Source organism: Molothrus ater, chromosome 12 (assembly GCF_012460135.2).
Source record: "Molothrus ater isolate BHLD 08-10-18 breed brown headed cowbird chromosome 12, BPBGC_Mater_1.1, whole genome shotgun sequence".
Taxonomy (NCBI): Eukaryota; Metazoa; Chordata; class Aves; order Passeriformes; family Icteridae; genus Molothrus; species Molothrus ater.
The window spans coordinates 16,765,800-16,784,828 of NC_050489.2; the positions used below are offsets into that span (position 1 = coordinate 16,765,800).

General features: G+C 39.2%; 1 protein-coding gene across 1 annotated transcript in view; it reads left to right on the forward strand.

Moving 5' to 3' along the window:
* The window catches only part of PLCG2 (phospholipase C gamma 2), a 55,678-nt gene that overhangs the window by 9,029 nt on the left and 27,620 nt on the right, over positions 1 to 19,029 (forward strand). Inside the window, exons 3-12 of the mRNA XM_036390597.2 lie at positions 6,896 to 7,036; positions 9,608 to 9,701; positions 10,837 to 10,884; positions 13,255 to 13,339; positions 14,092 to 14,175; positions 15,525 to 15,568; positions 16,687 to 16,759; positions 17,623 to 17,724; positions 17,878 to 17,996; positions 18,882 to 18,967. Of these exons, the coding sequence (XP_036246490.1) occupies positions 6,896 to 7,036; positions 9,608 to 9,701; positions 10,837 to 10,884; positions 13,255 to 13,339; positions 14,092 to 14,175; positions 15,525 to 15,568; positions 16,687 to 16,759; positions 17,623 to 17,724; positions 17,878 to 17,996; positions 18,882 to 18,967 (876 nt within the window). The remainder of the gene's footprint in view (positions 1 to 6,895; positions 7,037 to 9,607; positions 9,702 to 10,836; positions 10,885 to 13,254; positions 13,340 to 14,091; positions 14,176 to 15,524; positions 15,569 to 16,686; positions 16,760 to 17,622; positions 17,725 to 17,877; positions 17,997 to 18,881; positions 18,968 to 19,029) is intronic.

The following is a 19,029-nucleotide window of genomic DNA, read 5'->3' on the forward strand; positions in this document are numbered from 1 at the left end:
TTTTACAGAATTTGTTCTCTAGAACACGATTTAAAAACCCAGACATAAAAGGAACTTGAATGTTCATGTTTTACAGGTAAAGGGAGTGTGAAAAATCAGACTGAGTAAATTCTTGTTAAAGGTAGAGTTAGAACCTGTGGGAGCTGCCCTGCTTTTTCTCAATCTGCAAGATTGTCCTGTGCTTTCAGACTTTGTTACACTGCCAAGCAGGAATCACTAATTTCTGCCAAATGTTGCACCTGGATATTTAGTGATCAAAGCTCATTATAGGAGCTGTGCATCTGTAATGGAGTCGTGTAGATACCAGCACCAGGTCAGGCCACATTCAATGGACAGGGTGAGGGGAAAAGCAGGGATCTGGAGTTTAATTTAATGGCCACCTTCTTTGTGTTGCCATAGTCAGTGCTGTTCTACCTAACAAGGGTTTTTTATCTTGGTTTTATTTTGTGAATTTTATCCAGCAGCATCTTTGCCTTGAAATTAAATTTTGATGATGTTGTTTTTAAAATCTTTGCTAAAATGACTGCCAAAGAGAGCACTTTTTTATGCTGTGCATCCTTTTGGCTGTCAGATACATTGGGGAACTTAAAAAACTAACACCTAAGAGCATGTTCGTGCATGTGGCTCACATTCTTAAACATTGATTGTTTTCTATGTGTTAAACAGCTGAGTCATTTATTTAGTAGAATTGTTAATATCAATGGAAATTTCTTCTGTGGTGGAAAACTGGAAAACTTTTTTTTTTTTTTCCATTGGAGAAGATGGTATAAACATTTACAGATCTGTACCTGTCTGGGAGAAGTGATGAGCATCTATATATTCTGGTGAGGAATGTGAAATGAGTGCTTAATTTGGCCTGAATACTGGACTTGATCTTGCTTATTTCTAGTAGGGACCTTTGTTTTCCTTACTGCTTGCAGAATTTTTGTCTGAATTTCCTTACTGTTTCAGACTTAAAGTAATAAATGAACTTAACTCAGATTTAAAACCCTGAGTCTCTATTTTGTCATTTGCTTTCTGCATTCTAAATACTGTTAAAGAACGATATGTCATTGCAAAGTGAATTCACTTCTTGCTCTTTTTGGAGTAGCTTCACAAAGGAACATTAAAATTTACCTTTTTTTGGTGTGGTTTGAAATGGCTGCATTTCAGTTGTTAGCCAGGGGATCTTTGTGTAAGTCTTCAGCTGAGTACATGGAGCTTGGTTTCTGTGGTCAAATGAAAAAATGAACATGTGTAGCCTCTAGCTCCTTTCAAATAATGTCTTCCCTTTAGCAGCTCAGTTCTGCAATGTCTGATGCTAACTTACAACAACCAGACTTCCTGTCATGGCCAGCCAGCAAAACGGGGATGGAATGAACTGCACAGACCTCAGCACCCCTATGTTGGTTGATCAAAGTGAGTGTGAGATGTAGGTACTCCATCCTTTTCCCAAAGTCAGATCTATATGCCAACATTTTTGTTTTGTTTTGTTGCATGGAGCAGAATGTAAACTTTTATGAGCACGTATGTAAATTTTACCCTATTCTTATGTCATTTTGTGGAGGTACCCTTTAATTTTTAATATGAAAACAGTAGCCAGGTGTACAGCCCCTTGAATTCAGAGCTCAGACTGGGAAGCACTGTAACATGGTGCTGTACTGAGCAATCCAGTGAGAAGTTATGAATTTAGCAGTAATTTGTTGTTACTGTACGTGCCAGCTCTGTGTGACCTGATTACGTAAAACCCTGTGGGTTTAAAAGGTGCACTTCTCTAAACCTGATGTCAATCACTCAGCTAAATCCCCAGAGGACCCCCTGGAAAGGTACTCATGGGTGCTTTCTCAAGGTGCACCACACTGTCTCTCAGGTTTCATCCTTGTAACTGTGTTTTCAGAAGTTTTGTGGCTGATCTCTAATGACTTCCTTGGGCTGCTGAATGTCTCAGTAAACATCTCTTTTTCTATGAGCTGAATTACTTTCCCTGCCACATCTGGGCTGCCACGCTGCAGGACATTTCTGCTTTCTTGTGACTTTGTCCTCCAAGAGAAGCCTCACCTTGTTCCCTCTAGAGTCACAGACAATTTGTGTTTCATTGCTGCTCTGAAAAAAAGAGGCTGTTAAAACACACCTTGGGTAGTTAATATTTAATTCTGCAGAAGCGAGAGCAGAGCCATTGTCCTCACTAACCATGAAGTACATTTGCAAAAGGCTACTAAAGGCTTTCTTCAGTCACTGGGCACTCATTTGCACACAGCCTCTGTTGCAGTGGGCAGTTTCTCCCTTTCTAAAATGAAACCTACCGTGGAATATTTTGTAATGCAAATTTTTGGAACAAAAAGATCTGGTTCTGAGTGCTGAATATTACTTACTATACATATATACACGTGAAAATGCAATTATATTCATAGAGAGAATGGCCAGCTCATGTCTTAGTGCACACAGCTTGGGTGATGAGTTGCTTATTTTCTTCTTCAAAACATTGCCAGTAGTTTCCCTTAAGTCTTCTTGAGACTTACTGAAATAATGCTCACAGCATGATTTCTGACTCTGTAAGCCTACTCTGAAGCTCTCTGTAGGCTTTTCCTTTCCTTCGTTAAGTACATGACTGAGTTTTGAGCTGAGCACCATTTGTGGCCACAGACACTGGAGGACTCCTGGGCTATCTGGGCTTTGAATCAGGAATGTTATCTTACAGAACTCTGTAGTCCATAATGGCAGATTCAGGCAAACTTTTACACTGTTAATGTAGACTTTTCTATCAAGAGTACCTCGACGGGTTGACAGCCTCTAAGGTTTTTTGACCCATGCATTTACATGCAAGCAGCCTGATGGTCCAGGCTAACATTGACTGACTTGAGCAAAGGTGTTCTTGCAAACTCTCTTTCCTCCAGTGAACTTGACACTTCCAGCTCACAGAAGGTGCTCTGCTGGTGGCACTGGCTGGTTTTCAGCAGGGTCTGTTCCCCAACCCATGTGTCTGTTCAGGTGCTGGATGGTTCTGTTCCCACCCAGAGGTGGCTGGTGGGTGACCATTGTGGCAGACAGAGCCAGAACTTCTCTCTTGAAATTGCAGGGCAGCACAGTGTATAACAATGTAATAATGTTTTTTTTTTCCACAGTTCTCCTCTTGACATTAGTTTTCTACCTTTGGTTATCTTGTATCATGTCTTCCCCTCAGCTTGCACAGCATCTGCTATAGTGAAATGAAGGCTCTGTTTTGCCATCTACCTCCAAGTGTGACTGCAGGAAATGTAACAGGAATTTGTACCTGCAAGTGTGTGACTGAACATGATCGCTGCTGCTGGGTTATTTGAATGGAGATCAGTGGAGATGTTGAGGATCAGAAGTTTATTGTTAAGTTCATGGCAATAAAGAGCTCTGTCAGGTGCCCTGGAAGGCACTGAGCAATTCATCTGTGCAGTATTAGGAAAGTATCAATGTAGTAGTGTAAGGAGCCCATTGAATTCACTGATTGATTTGCCAAACAACACAGCAGCAGGAGCTGAAGTTCAGCAGCTTCAGGCTCTGAACTGCCCCGAATGCCCATCCAGATCAGAGCTGAGACAGTGTGGTAATTGAAGGTGCCTTGGAGTCTGGTCTCCTTAAAGAGCCTCTTGAGGCATTGTCAGAATCAATCCGTGACTGATGAGGCTGCTGAGGAGATCCCTTCAACCTGGGGAAATGGTCACATAAAGGGATGGATGAACTGTAAACTAATTGTGGGTTTTAGAGTGGCACTAGACTGTTATAAATGGTTTGGCTGGGGACTGGCTGTGCTGGGGGAGTGCTCTCCTTGTCTTACTGGATGTGAGTCAATTTCTCTACAGGACATACTTTGATTCATGTTTCCTTAGGAAATGTTTTAATCTTCTTTCACCTTTCTTGTGGTAATTGCACCTGCAAGTGTATTGGATTTGGTTTGACTCTGCAAGGTGCACCTGTCCAGGTCTGTGCTTTTTTTGGGTGTATCAGGCCCCAGAAATATGTGTCTGTGAAGCCAGGGCTCTGCAATTTGCATGTGGGATTGAGAAGGAGGAAAGCTCCAGTACTTCAAGGCAGTACAAAGATAGAGTGTCTGAAGTGCTGTGCCTGCAGTTCTGGCATAGGTATGAAATTACATTTGAATTGTTCAGTGACAGATTGTGCTGTTAAAAAAGTTCACAGTAACTGCGTAACAACTACGTTGGTACAGTTGATTTACTAATCTGAGTCTGAAACATGTTGCAGCTTTTCCTGGCCCACTCCTTTCTTGGTATAGTTGGAATCAGCCATTCTGGAGTTACTGGGCATCACGTGGAACACACAGACCTTAGTGCAAGACCAGAATTAACGCTTGGTGTTCATATTTCTCTTTTTTCCTTTTGATCCTCTACATTGGCTTTTCTTTCAATAATGTAGAGTAATACATCCTAACCAACACTATGAAATGTCATTAAAATTCATACAGGTAGTTTCTACTAATTTTTTGAAACTATAATGTGCATTACATCTTTATTTCTGTAAAAATCTAAAGAATGTTTAATAAAGCTTGTGTTTTGTACCTGTTTCATTTATTTTCTAAGGAAATGTAATGATATCTTGCCCAAATTCTGTAGGAGATATATATAAATATGTTGCCTGAAAGTAGTAGGAATGTTAAATTTTGAATTTTGAGTTTTTTAATAGAAATATTTCTTTCTTCTGTCTTTCACCCTATTTTGTTCTCTAGCTGAACCATTCCTCTATTTCCTGAATGTTTAGCAATTAGGGTATAGCGAAACCTTTTCTGAAAAACCAGTTTGAGAAGCAATAACATGTCTGTGCATACAAAGATCCTTGTGCCACTATGTATATACACACAGGTTCATGCAGGAGAAGGGGTTGAAAGGCTGTAGTGCAAGGAGAAGGGCTGTAGTGAGTGTGTAACTGAGGGGAGACATTGGGTAAGTTTGTGTGTTTATTTCAGAGGTCAGTGTGAGGTAAGACCCCCTGGAAATGACAACAGCAATGCAGGTTGTGAAATCTCTTTTATCACTGCTTCTAGTTTGTACTTTGAGGGGGCCTTTTGTTGTGTTGTTCACGTGTGTGGATTTACAGGAGTCTGAAAGGAAAGGTATGATTCACTTTGAAGTTAAAAGTGTTTTTCAGCAGGGATTTGTTGGGTGAAGAGAAAGCAGAAGAGGTGACTGGGGTTGCACTTGTCAATGATTGGAATGAGGCAGCCTGGTGTGCAGTCCTGTGCCATTTTACTGCAGCCGTGCAACCTCCTCCCCTCTCCATCTGGGTATTTCCATCTCTGCATTCCGATTCTTCTCTGTTGATATTAATGTAAATTCATGGTGTAAGATCAGCTTTTTTTAGATGGTGGTATTTAGGATGGTAATTTGGATACATCTTTAGGGATCCAAGTGAGACTCTGAATGGTAAAGGGATCAGAGTCATCATTAGGAGCTTTTGGTTCCTGGTCATTTATAGGCACAGTGTGAATTATTTTGGAAACATACAAATTTAGGCATCTTCACCAATCAGATATGCAGATCTTAGGAGATGTTTCCGTGCTGAGACATTAAAAACTCTACCTTGAATAATGATGCTTGGAAAAACTAATTTAAGAAAGATGCTTGTATCCTATGATTAGTTCAGGTTAACCTTTGAGGTCTCATTTTCACAGTGTAAGTTGCTTAATGATTGTGAGAAAGGAGTGTCTGGTAGAAGTTTGGCCTGGGATATTTTGCAGAGAATAAGAAGTTCCAAGATGAATTAATGTTTCGTTATCAGGATTTTGTTGATGAATTTCCTTGCTTGTCTGTCCATGTTGGCGTCGTAGAAATGCAGCATTACACAGGTGGAAGCTTTGCTATTGTTCAGCTCACCTGTGTCTGGCAGCAGAGCTGCTGTTTCGTTATGTTGTAAAAGGTCTTCTGTTACTGTTGAGGTGCTCATTTAAAACAGGGGGTTTATATTGTGACATTCTTAAATGGAGAGACAGAAACCCTCAGCTGTTTTCCTTGGATCTTGCTAGGTCTGATAAACACATTTCAAGAGCAGCCATGAAATGTTTTTCTTCACACTTTGTCCTGTAGCTCGTAAGTCAAGACTGTCCAGAAGTGGAAAGAGCTGTTTATTTCTCTGGTCCACAGGCAGAGCAAAACCACTTCCTCAGTTTTCTAATAAGTATCTTATCTTGAGAGCACACATATTTCTATTTCAGTGCTGTCTCCCTCCTGTTCTGCAGGCCCTGTAGCAAGGGTATGAAAAAAGGGAGCTGACTTGGGAGGGTGTGTGCTTGTGCAGGGCTCCCATTCTGCTGTGCTCCAGTGCATACCTGTGTTCTCTGGAGAGCTGAGAGGTGAAAGGTTGTGTTAAATAACACAGATCTCTCTGGAGCTGGCCATCAGAAACCTCACAAACATTTTAATTATTAAGCTTGATTTGCTCTTTATATTCCTACTTCAAATATTTTTCTTGAAAGTACCAGTGACTGTACTGGCTGACAAGGTTAGCTGGCTATGTAAGATTTATGTGGATGGTTTAGGCAGGTAAGGTAGAATTGTATCTTTTCTTTTTTGTTTCTGAACAGTTTTCATGGCAATTGGAAAATTACTTGATTAGAGTTAATGCCATTTGAGAAATCACATTTTCTGTGACCCAAAGGGCCATGTGTATACACCTTGTCCATGGAAAATCAGTGACAGTGAAATAATAAAAATATGACAGGTTATTTTTCTTCTTCTGGTCCTTTTCCACTATTGTCTGTTACTATTTATTTGTGGATTTATGGATTGAAAACTGTCACAATTTGCATTTCTCATCCAATACAGATGTGCATTTTTATATATATATAGCTATTTTATATGTTTGTGCATACTTTCAGTTATCCATCCTACCATTTCAGGCTCTGCAGTTGTACTGACTGAATGTTGTTTCATTTCAGTGGATCTGATGGAAATAAAAGAAATTCGCCCAGGAAAGAATTCAAAGGACTTTGAACGTTGCAAAGCAAGGCACAGAGAAGAACACTGCTTTACTGTTTTTTATGGAACCCAGTTTGTCCTCAACACCTTAAGTTTAGCAGGTATTTTTATCTTTTTTACTTTCTTCTTTAAGGTTACTGATTGAACAAGTCAAACACATTGATGGAACAGGAATGCACAGAATACTGTGGTTTTAACTCCTGCAGTTCAGGAATGCACAAGATGCTTAAAATCTGGAGCCAGAACTTTTACTCAGCCCTTCTTGTCTGTGACCTGCTGCATTTGGAATGTTTCACTTCCCAGTGGTGCCTTGTGCGAGTGTCAGTTCTGATTTTTCTAGCAAGGTGAACTTATGCTGGTTAAATAACTCCAGTAAGGTTTTCAGCACTGAGGAGCAGAGGTAACATTGCCCTCTTTAAGGACAGCTATTCAGTGTGGCCAGAATATTGTCCTAACACTTTTAGTCTGCCCGAAATGATTTTGGATATAATAGCCATAAAAAGTTGCAGCTGTATCACAGAAATTTTCCTATCACCTATGGGCAATTGCAGACTAATTTGGAAAAATGAAGTTGTAGTTTGGGCCATTTGCATGTGTGTCACCCAATAACACTAACCCTCTTCTAAATAAGTACCAGGGGACCATAAATAAAAGTGCAAAGTGATAAATTTAAAATGAAGAGATCTGTGTGAAACAAAGGGAGTTTGTACCCTGTATCTATAGAAAGGGTTGGAACAATTTTTATTATAGGCTAGATTATCCAGGGTCACAAACCTAAAGATTTTGAAATGAAAGAGACCAAAGATTTTACAGTACAGGCTGAATACAATTTCCAACTACTGGAATTTACAAAGAGATTTCTTTTCTACAAAGTTTGTAATGGATCCTTGGTTTAGACTCATACAGAGAATTTATTTGGAGTCGTAGTTCTCTCTCCTGTTCTCCTGAGCATGAACACATCACCCATATAAATCTTTAACTTAATTGCAAAATCTTAATGTGAGAAAAGGGGAGTGCTTTCTAAGTGTTTAAATACTGACAGCTTTTATTTTTTATTATTTATGGGATGAATTTCTTTTAGGTTGCAGTATTAGAATACAAGTTTTTTGCAGTCAGATGCTTTTGAAATGAAAGACTAATCCTTTTTTAGAGGCTTTTAAGTAAGCTTTACCATTGTTGACTCAAGTCTGTGAAAGTTTTGAGTAAATGGCTGTGCTTACGTGCAGCTGTGCCAGGGACTTCAGCTTGATTTCCTCTGACAGCCCCTCCAGTCCCTTCCCCATGGCAGTTCCCAAACCAGGCCTCTGCCAATGCTTTGAAAACACTTGGTACCATGAGCTGTTGCTGTAATGCTGAACTGCAGAACAACATGATATAACTTTCAGTTCAGGGGGAAATCCTTTTTCTTGCTGAAGGGCTTTGTGGTAGTTCCTTAAAACAATATAAAAGAATTGTTCCTTGAGGGGAATGGTGGCTATCATAAGGGGCAGAATTGTCTTGGGAGAAGAATTGGTTTGGCAGTGGTACTGGGTGTTCTTTCCAAAATTGTAACTAATTGAAAAACATTTCAATGGGGAGCTGAGGCTGGGCTCCAGCTTCATCCTTGGGGGATAAAACATTGTTTGAAAGTATGTTTAAATAAAATATAATCTTCACCTTTTGAGAAACTTGTTTGCTTTGAAGGTTGATAAAAGATTTCAGCTCCTGAGTGAAAATAATTTTTCAGAGCTGGTTTAATTGAAGAATGCCTTCATGCAATTTCAGAGCCAGCCTGCTAAATCAAATGGACTTTGCCCAGCTGAGGGCTGTAAAGATCACATCCCATGCAAGGTTATTGCAGCTTAGCTGGTATTTCCTAGGGAAAGCTGTGCCCAGCAAGCAGTTCCTCATCTTCCTTCTGTTGGGCTGAAGAATTACCAAATGCAATCATGATAAATGAGGAGGACTCTTCTGGTTTGGGAATTGGAAAGGCAAACTAAATTTTAAACAAAGCAAAGCAGTGATATACTAATTTGCAGGGCAGGGAGGAAGATGTGCCTGGCTTCTAGCTAGGCCACATAAGGAATTTTAGACCTTTTTTGGCTTGTATTAGAATGTTTTATATATGCTACAACAATTTTGTACATTGCTCCCTTACTGTTTGTCTTGCCAAAATTTAGTCTTAACCATGCCTCAATCTGTGTTGAGGCATGGTTAAGATAAATAGCAGGTGATTATGTCAAAAGCCAGTATATTGCAATTTTGTTGTAGGTTGCTGGGAATATAACAAACCAGCTTTATGCCATGGAAGCACTGAGTTCTTTGCCTGGGTCCTTCAAGTTGCTCTGATCTGGGCTTTTGCCACTTTGGAGACAGAAGATAGGAGAAGGAATTTTGATTGTGTTACCACAGGAGCTCAGCAGTAATTTTATAGTGTTCTCACTGAAATATTGAAACTCTCCTACTCTGATAAAACTCTTCTAAAAGCAAGTATTTTTTGTCAGAGCTTACCTACCCCCAAACTTATGCTGTTTTTTATTAGCTTTATTAGTAACAACATGAAGCTATACCATGAGATTTATCAAAGAGGAAGGTTATCAGCAAGTTTGTATACTAGGTTTTATCTAAACAAGTTATGTCTTGGTTTTGTGTTGATTTTGCTTTGATGTACCATATAATATTATTTTTTTCAGCTGACTCTAAAGATGATACTGATAAATGGTTGTGTGGCTTGAATATCTTGTATCAAGAGGTCATGAGTGCTCCCACGCCTGCAATCACAGAGAGGTATGTGGGCATATTTTCACTTTGTGAGGCTGGGAATTGAAAGGGGAAAATCTGAATGAAATTTTTAAGGTTCAACAAGTGGTGCTTGTTACACTAAGAACACTTTCCAGTTAGTGTAGGACACTGAAACATCATATGGAAATTCTCAATGTCTATTTTGCTACATAGGTGCTCTGGAGTCACACTCTGCTTCATACACTAATGTGAACTTGCAATTCACCTTGTTCTTTGCACCCAAAACAAAATCTTTTCATGAGGTCACAAGAGCAGCTGGTGTTTTTGTGTTGGCTTCTTGGAAAATTCAAAAGCCAGCCATATGAAGGTGAAACTGCACCTTTGTCCTTTAGAGCATGTTGTGTGTGAAACTGCTCAGGCTCAGATTGCCAGTTCTGTGGACAAAGTTTCAGTATTTCAATTTTTCATATTTCAATGGTCTCCATACCCCATTGCTTTTCATCACTGCTGTTAGTGAGGATATGCTCTGCCCTTTCTTGCTCCCTGACCAAATTTTGCCTTTGACACTGGTGTTGTCAAACAAGAGTAATTCCTGTTGAGGCTCTAGATCAGCTTAGCAGTGCAGTCATCTTTTAGATCAAAATTGTATACGTATTTATTTACTCTTGGTGCAACTAAAAGTATTTTACTGTGCATCTAAAACTGACATGCTCTATAAAGAGGATTTTCTTTAAAATTCTTTAAAACCCTCTCCCTTCCCTCTAGTTTTTAATTTTTATGCATCTAACAGATATTTGAGCCAACAGCTCAAAGATAAATCTGGCAGAAATCATTGACTTTATGGAGTTACTCCAGTTTAGATTAGCTGAAGTTTTGGCTCACTTTATCCTCTTACTTTTTTACAGCTTCTGGTTACTCATTCTTTTCTGTCCTGCCCACCCTTCCCCTTCCTGTGTTGTTTATGTGACTTTAAAATGCAGCAAAGTACATGTTTACAAATGTGGTTAAAAAAACTGTCTGGATCCTTGAATGCTGCACTGGTAATGTTTTTGCTTTGCTAAAAGAGATGAATCTTAAGACCTTTAAGTATCTCTATTGAATTTTGTCTATAGATTTTGAAATTTCATTGGCTGTATATTCTTTATAATTCTATGATTCTTTTTTCTCCCTCTTCTACAAGCTGGCTGAGAAAGCAGATCTATTCTGTTGATCAAACTAGAAAAAATAGGTAAGAAATTCTGTCTTTTTTCAGATTTAGTGACTTTTTGTTGCAGATTCTAACATGGAATGAAACTAAATAAAAAATTCATTGTACAAGATGTGGAGTATGAGATCTGTGAAAATGGCATTTGCCTTTGCTTTAGCAACTTGAGTTTTGCCTTTTGCTAAATACAATGTGTTCATAGCATTCCCTCAGGTTTATGTACATGGTATAACGAGGAAACAAATGATGGCAACTAAATATTTCAAATTTTAGCCTAGAATTACTTTGCCAGAATGAGCAAGGTGTTATTTTAGGCATTCAGCTTGGCTGGCAACTGCCTGGCCATGGGCTTGTCTCTGCCTTGTATTTGAACAGACCAAAGCCAAAGAATCACCTCTGACCTGGTGCTTCTCAAGTGAAAGAAGGCCCAGGGATTCTAGCTCCCAGTGTGATGTGTGGCTTCATGTGTTGGGTTTCAGTAGTTCCGTTCAGGTCCATCTGTGATGTGGATTTGTAGCTTTTACACGCAAAGGAGACTTTGTAAAAAATGAATTCAGCTGCACACCTCTCCTTAGAGTTGCCAGAAATTGTGACACTGAGAAGAATGTTAGCTTTTCCTCCCTTCTGTGTTATCATTTCACCATGATTTTTCGCTTTGTCTGGAACATGCATTTTATTCTAAAGTACAAATCAGTGTAGAAAAGCTCATGTTTTTCCTGTTGTGTACACCTTTTTCCAAAAGCAAACTGCAGTGAGGTGTTTCTCTGTGTGGCTGAGGCTGTGGTATTGCAGGAAATCACACCTTTGTGCAGACAGCCTGTGGCACTGTGCAGGCTGAGCTGAGACCCCATTTCAGAGCTGTGTTTCCCCACCTGGCCACAGTCCCATCCTGTACTGGACATTGACTTGTACCCCCGATGCATTTTCAGAACTAACCCTGCAATGGGGGTGTGTTGTTGGGGTTCACAAAGCAAAAGCAAATGTTAGGACAGAGCAGCTGTGGCTGACAGTAGGTGTCTGCTGAAGAGGTTTCATTTGTTGATTTAGGATTGTTTTATTGCTACAAGGCAGCTTGGTTGGGACCATGGAGACTTGCACTTCTCTTCCAAGATGATTCATGCTTTTAGAAAAATTCAGGATAGGAGTTTGGGCTGAGGTCCATTGTGTTCAGAATTGTAGGTTTTAGGGAGGCTAATTGTAGGGCTACCAGGCAAGTCCTGTTCCACAGGTTGAATTTTTTTCCAGTGGTAATGAAGCCCCAGCTCTTTGTTTTCTCTTGCCCTTGTCTGGCCAGAGGAAATGGCTTGTGCTTGGTGTTTAGTGTACAAATGGAGTGCTCCTTCTTGCTCCTAAGAGTGTTTTTTTCCAGAGGTCTGGCGACGAGGCGGAAAGCCAGGAATTTCCTGAGTTCTAATCTGGCTTGGGCATGGACTTTGGCTTAGTTCCTTCTTGCTTTACCTCTTTCCCTCTTGCACAATGGAGATGAGAATATCTCACAGGGTAGCTGCTGGCATGGACAATGTAGAATGGAAGTGTTACTTTCATCTACGTGCTGATTGGTTTTATTGCTTTCAAGCAACTCTGTTCTGACTCTGTGTTTGCAGAGGTTTAATGGCTTCTGAGTTGTCCTGTAGGCCAAGGCAGAGTCCCTCAGTCTTGTTTTGTTGGGAGCTGTTGGTATTGCTTTAATATTTTGTGGGCTTCAGAAATGGGACCCACATGTTTTGTACCTGTGCTCCCTTGACTTGCTGCCTTGCTGTTATCTAGAAAACTGGTTTTTGAAGTGTTGCTGGGATATCACTGGGCATTCTGAAACTCAGTGAAAAGAATCATCAGGTCTGTGTAAATGGAAGTGGAAGACTTGGTTGGGAGAGGAGAATGAGATCATGTTCAGGTGTTGCAGAAGGAAGAGTCTTGCTGCTGCAAATCAGCATTACAAGACTGAATAACATCTGGAGAAAACGGTTAAAATGGTATTGAAAACTGGGGTTTTTAATTTTCTGTTTGTGCTCATCTCTTCAATACAGCCTTTGCATGATGTTTTCTGTGTCTGTAATCCAGTTTCAGTGGAGAAAAGGCTGCAGTTCATCTGACCATGTATAAATATCTACATTTGAGCTGATTATCTAGATCTGATTAATTGCTGAGAGAGAAATAACTATCTATGCAACATGGTTCTTTTAATTCCAAATTACTTGAATTGCCTGTTCCTCCATGTCTAGCTTGCTTCCATGTAGCTGTTAAGTTTATATTAGTTTACATGTATGTGAGATGAGCCCTACACAAAATGTTTCAATAGTCACGTTTTTCTGTCGATAAAAATATATGAGTAGCTGTCTAGACACAACACATAGTGGTGATTTTGCTATCTTTTTTTTCTCCTTTTTCCCCCAGTATCAGTCTTAGAGAGCTGAAAACTGTCCTTCCCCAAGTAAACTTCAAAGTGAGCAGCATGAAGTACTTGAAGGATAAATTTGCGGTAATTACCTTATTACTCAAATGTGTTTGGTATTATCTGCTAAGTGTTGATGTTTCTTTTTAGGACACTTCCTTTTTTTTGATTTATATCATGTATAGTTAAATAAATTATACTGATTAATCTGTCAGTTTGGCTTTGCCTATATCTGAGGGTATAAGAAAATAACAGACATAAATGTTCCTTCTTTTCATTGTGTGGGTGACCAAAGCCAACATTGGGTTTTGAGCTCCAGTACTTGAGCAAGTACGTAGGAAAGTATTTTATCTTTCTTTTTCTTCTGTATGAATTTCATCCTAATTTTTTTTTCAATATGATCAAATAATAACCTTTTCTCTCCAACTAATGCCAACATTAATAGCTTTTGAAGGTCATTCCATTACTACAGGAACCTTGAATATCCCCACCCTTTCCTGCTTTCCAACTCTCCACCCTCAAAGCAGACATTCTTGCTTCTGCTGGCCCAGATCACAATGACTAAATGATGCTCTACTTCTCTCTTGGTCATGGAAGTGGAGTAAGGGTGCAAAATGCAAGGCCAAAGATGGAGGCTAGAGTACTATGTCATAAACCAACATCTGTTTTCTTGTTTGTATTCTTAAAAGCATAAATAAATTAAAAAATCCTGGTGGTTAAAAATAAATAAAGTTGGAGTAGAACAGAGAATGCCAGCTGGAGTAATAGTAACTTGTTCATTGTAGCAAGGGGCAGTTTAAAGGAATTCTAAATTCACTGTGTGCTACTTTCTGTTGTAGGAAATAGGTGCTCACAAGGAAGAGCTTACTTTTGAACAGTTTCATTTGTTCTACAAGAAAATCATGTTTGAACAACAGAAATTGGTAAGCTTTTCATAAATTGTCTTCATACCGTTCAACTTCTGCATCAGAGTAGTCAGAGCTGGTTTTCTTTTTGTTTGTTACTGATTTTATTTTTTCCTCATTCTTGTACCAGAAAAAGAGTGAGTGCTGTACTCGATGTGTAGATAACAATCACTGTCAGCAGTTGGCCTAAGGAGATGAACAAGTCATTCATGATGCTTCTTGTGTGTTGGTAGTAGAGATAGGCACAGACATTACTGGGTTTTTAGGAGGAATTCTTTTTGTGAGTTTATTCAGAATGCTGAATGTCTTTTCATTAGGTTTGGCTGGTATTTTTTACTGGTAGAAGCAATTCCATATTGCAGATTAGCAGCAGCAAGTCCATTACAGGACATGCATGAGACAGTCCTTGGGAGGCATAAATGCTGTGGAATTACATTTTAGCTAATTTAAGTGGGACACTGCCTGACTGTTTCCTTGTATTTGCTGTACAGATTCATGAAGCTGGTGGAAACTGCATACTTTTAGTGACTCTAAAAGTTAGGAACCCTTTAAAAGTTTAAACCCTTTAAAAACTGTGTGAAAACACATAATTTGCATGAATGTCTTTCTTCACTATGTGCTTATTGTGGATTCAACTTTAATTTTGCAGATGCTAAAGTAGAAGCTTCGATAGTCAAAGTCAATGCTGATTTTCTGGCAATACAGCTTGTGCTGTTTAAAAGTGATGCTGAAATCATGGTGAAGTGATAAAAACCCTAGATTAACTGGCAGGATTTTAGTTTTGGCCATGAAAGTCCTGTTAATTAGCCAGAGCAGAAAGCTGAAGAGTAAAACACACAGCAAGGAGCCTCTCTGACTTGTTTAAGCTCCTGTTATTGCCCTGTGTGAATCACTGCAAAGAAATTTCTCAATTTGCTTACAAGTGCTTTGGGTCACTTGATAAGTTTCCTGCAATCTCTAACAATGCTGTGCCAAGCTAGAAACAATTTAGGTTTTATATTCACTTGAATAAATGTGATGAATGATACTTAATTCCAGTTTTTCTGCGATATCAAACAGTAAAAGCTCCCCAGAAATTTGACTGCTTGTGCTTTGTCAAAGCAAGTATTTTGTCTGAGAATTGTGTTCACATTGAAAGGCCTGAAGTGCAGTTGCCAGCCTTGGCAGTATGTTTTTTCTTCTACATTTAATTAAAAATGCGTCTTGCCAACTTGTGTGCAACTTCTCTAGAGCAGACAGGCATTTATTTCCCCTTTACAAACCAATAGACATTATTAGGTGGACTTAGATAGAAAATTGGATATTCTTTATCTTTTTTCCCTTTTTTATGTTTGATTTTTTTTTGTTTGTTTTTTGTTTGTTTTAAGATCCTTGATGAATTCAAAAAGGATTCCTCTGTTTTCATTCTTGGGTGAGACTCTTCATTTGTATTATTTTTCTGCATTTTCATATGGCTGTAGTGTTGCAGGATTGTTCATATATTACCTCACATTTTTTTTAATTTTATTTTTTGTTCTAATGTTTTAGTAAGTGAAAAGAAATCATGACTATTTTTGCATTCAGAAAGGTGAACTTACATTGGAAGTAAGTCCTGGTGATTGCTTTTTGCTTTCTGACTATAAAAATGGTATGGACTGAAGTTGTTGTCCTCTGATTTTATAAAGAGCTGAACAGAGCTATAGAAGGGCAATTTGATGCAGAAATTTTTGCTTCAGTGTGGAGAGTGATGTGGTGCACAGGCTTTGCCTAGAGCTGAGCTGAATGCTGATAGCAATGGTTTCTGCATCTTCCACTTGATGGACTTCAAAGTCTAAGTGAGATGTGTACAGCATGAAGAAGATCCCAGGCATTGCCAACCCACTGATTGTGGATTAAACTGGTTTATCTTAGTTTTGAATATGACACTAACAGATTAAGGAAGTAACTGTAAAATTTGCTCTGAGTATACTGAGTATTTCCTTAACTCGGGGTCATGTAATAATTAAACTGTGAGGCTGCTTAAAAGCACAGATTTGTAAGCACCTTCCTGGTACCAGATGCTGCTGCATTTGTGACTTACAGAAGGCACATCAGTGATATCACTTTTCCTTAGTGCAGCTGCACCTTGCCCCCTTTTTCAGAAGATTTTGGTCTATCACAGTAGTTCATCTAAGTATTACAAAGAAGGAATTACTTGTGAAGTGTGGCTCTGTGATTGTTTAAAAGAAGCTTTTCCCTGTGCCTCAACTAAACTTACCAAAACCCAGGTCAAGTTAATGCAGCTCATTTGCTACAAAGCAATGACTACAGATTTGGTGATTTTCCCAATGAATTCCTCTCAAATGTACATCAGGAATCCAGGAGGCTCAAAATAAGTAATTGGATAATATAAGCCTACTCTAAATCCCATTGAAATTATAAAAAGTCTCTTGCTGGTGGCAGCACCTTTATACTGTAAATCCAAGATACAAACCCATGTCATCTTCTGCTGTAACATCTGATTAACCTCTCTTATTTCTTTAGCTTCACTTTCCCTTTCTTTTTTTAAAGAAATACTGACCGTCCAGATGCTTCAGCAGTTCACCTCCATGACTTCCAGAGATTCCTGCTACACGAGCAGCAGGTGGGAAGGTTACAGAAATACTGAACTCTTTCTTGGGGTTGTATCACAGAATTCTGTGATCATTAAAAAGAAATGTGAAGAGTCATAGAATATGATTGATGCCACTGTAATACTGGGCCTTGGAAAGATTTCTGCTTCTCCATTGAAGTCCACAAGAGCTATTATTTTTCATCTATATAAAGCCTCTGAAGGTGCACCAGAGGACAAGAGGGAGGACAAAGTAAATAAGGTTTTAACAAGCCTCCACTTACTCATGTAGATAAACAGACAAGGTTAGAAATAAATGCTGTGTGCAGTCAGAGATGAATGCCTGGTCTGGTCACTGCTGTCACCGAGGGGCACTGGGGTAGTGCCTTGGCCCCATTTTTGCAGCTCTCACATTGCTGCCTGCCTGCATTGCAGTCAGAGGTAATTTCCTATGGAATGGAGCCGGTTAGATGTCCTGTGCCAGCAAGCAGATAAGGATGAAGGCAGGGATTGGAAATGCGTCTTCATGGATTTCTATAATGTTATTTAGCACAGGCTCCATGTGAAAAAATGGTGCAGTATTTACTAGGCACTGCTGAGCTCCAGGCTTGCAAATGTGATTGAAAAGTGAGACCTACACTTCCTGTGTAAGCTTGCTACTTTCTTTTTCTCCCAATTTTGCATTTTCAAAGGATGTTTTCTAAGGCACTTAGAAATGAGAGAGATTATAGTTAAGGCATGTTCATGGAGGCCAGCATTTTTTCCCTGTCAATGCACTTAGTTACTTACATAGTGTGTCTCTCTCTGTAGATCCCTCTGTTCCTTGTTTGATTTTTGTACTGAATAACACTACTTCTAAAGTTTTTTTTTTTTTACTGTATTGCAATTATCTGAAGGAATCTTGGGCACAGGATCTCAGTAAAGTCCGAGAACGAATGACAAAGTTTATTGATGACACTATGAGAGAAACTGCTGAACCTTTCCTCTTTGTTGATGAGGTGAGATAATGGTGCTTTGTAGTAGTTCTCATAGAGTTATTTCACAGAATTTTCACTGGGTGGCAGGACCTGTAGTCCCCTCTTGCTGCATTGCTGGGTTTCTTTTATTCTCATAGGGTAAAAATGTTTAAATTCAGTCTCTTTGTATTGTAGTTCCTCGCTTACCTATTTGCAAAAGAAAACAGTATTTGGGATGAGAAATATGATTCAATAGATGTGCAGGACATGAACAATCCTTTGTCCCACTACTGGATTTCCTCCTCTCATAACACGTAAGTTACCAAAAGTCCCATTGTCTATCCCAGTTCAAACAAATGTAGGAATGTGAGAGAGACAGTAAATTATGCCAGAAATGTCCTGTGTGGATATGTGAAACCTTCCTACAGTGTGGTCTAAATGTAGCAAATGGAGTTTCTGTGACTCTTTTTTCCCCTTCTCATAAGATCTTGGAGGTTTTGAGATAGAACTCAGCTGCCAGAAAACCCAAGTCTTGGTAAAAAATATCAAGTATTGAGTTGAAACTGTTCTGAAAGCCTCTCTGCTTTCAAAAATTTAAGTTACTAAAGGGGCTTCCTTTTTTTCCAAGCACCAACAGCCTCACTGAGCTCATGCCAGAATTCATTAATTGTAAAAAGTATGTGATGATGAGTTAGAACTGTCTTCAAATGAAGGGGATTTGCTCATCTGGCACTGTAGTGGAAAACAAGCTGTAAAGAGAGGGAGGAGAGATGAACAAATAAAATAATGCAGGGAATGCAATAAAGTGGATATGGATATAGCACACAGGTGTATTTTGAAGTATAAGATGTGATATTACTCTAAATACCTCCCACATGCTCATGCATGAACATGATGAGGTTTAGGTGGGTTTCAAAGCTCATGATTTGCTCTCTAGAAGGATGTCAGGGTTGGTTGCTATTTAGATTGAGTCTTTAACCTGCTATAATTTGGTCTGTTCAAAAACCTGATAGCATCAAGTTCAGCAAAGTCTGTTTCTTCCATCAGAATTAGAAAAACCAAACCAACAACAAAACGACAACAAAAAAAAAAATCAACATACATTGTCCTTAATAGGAAGCAAAATGTTCCCAGTGGGTGAGTGAGAACTGATTGAAATTGACTGCCTCTCTTTTTTAACATTTCCTTTTGCTCCTTAGATACCTGACAGGAGACCAGCTTCGCAGTGAATCCTCCACAGAAGCTTACATCAGGTGCCTCAGGATGGGATGTCGATGTATTGAGTGTGAGTAAAGAGCTTGTGGAGTGGTTTGTAACATTTGGTCTGTACAAGTAGCTCCCCTGCTT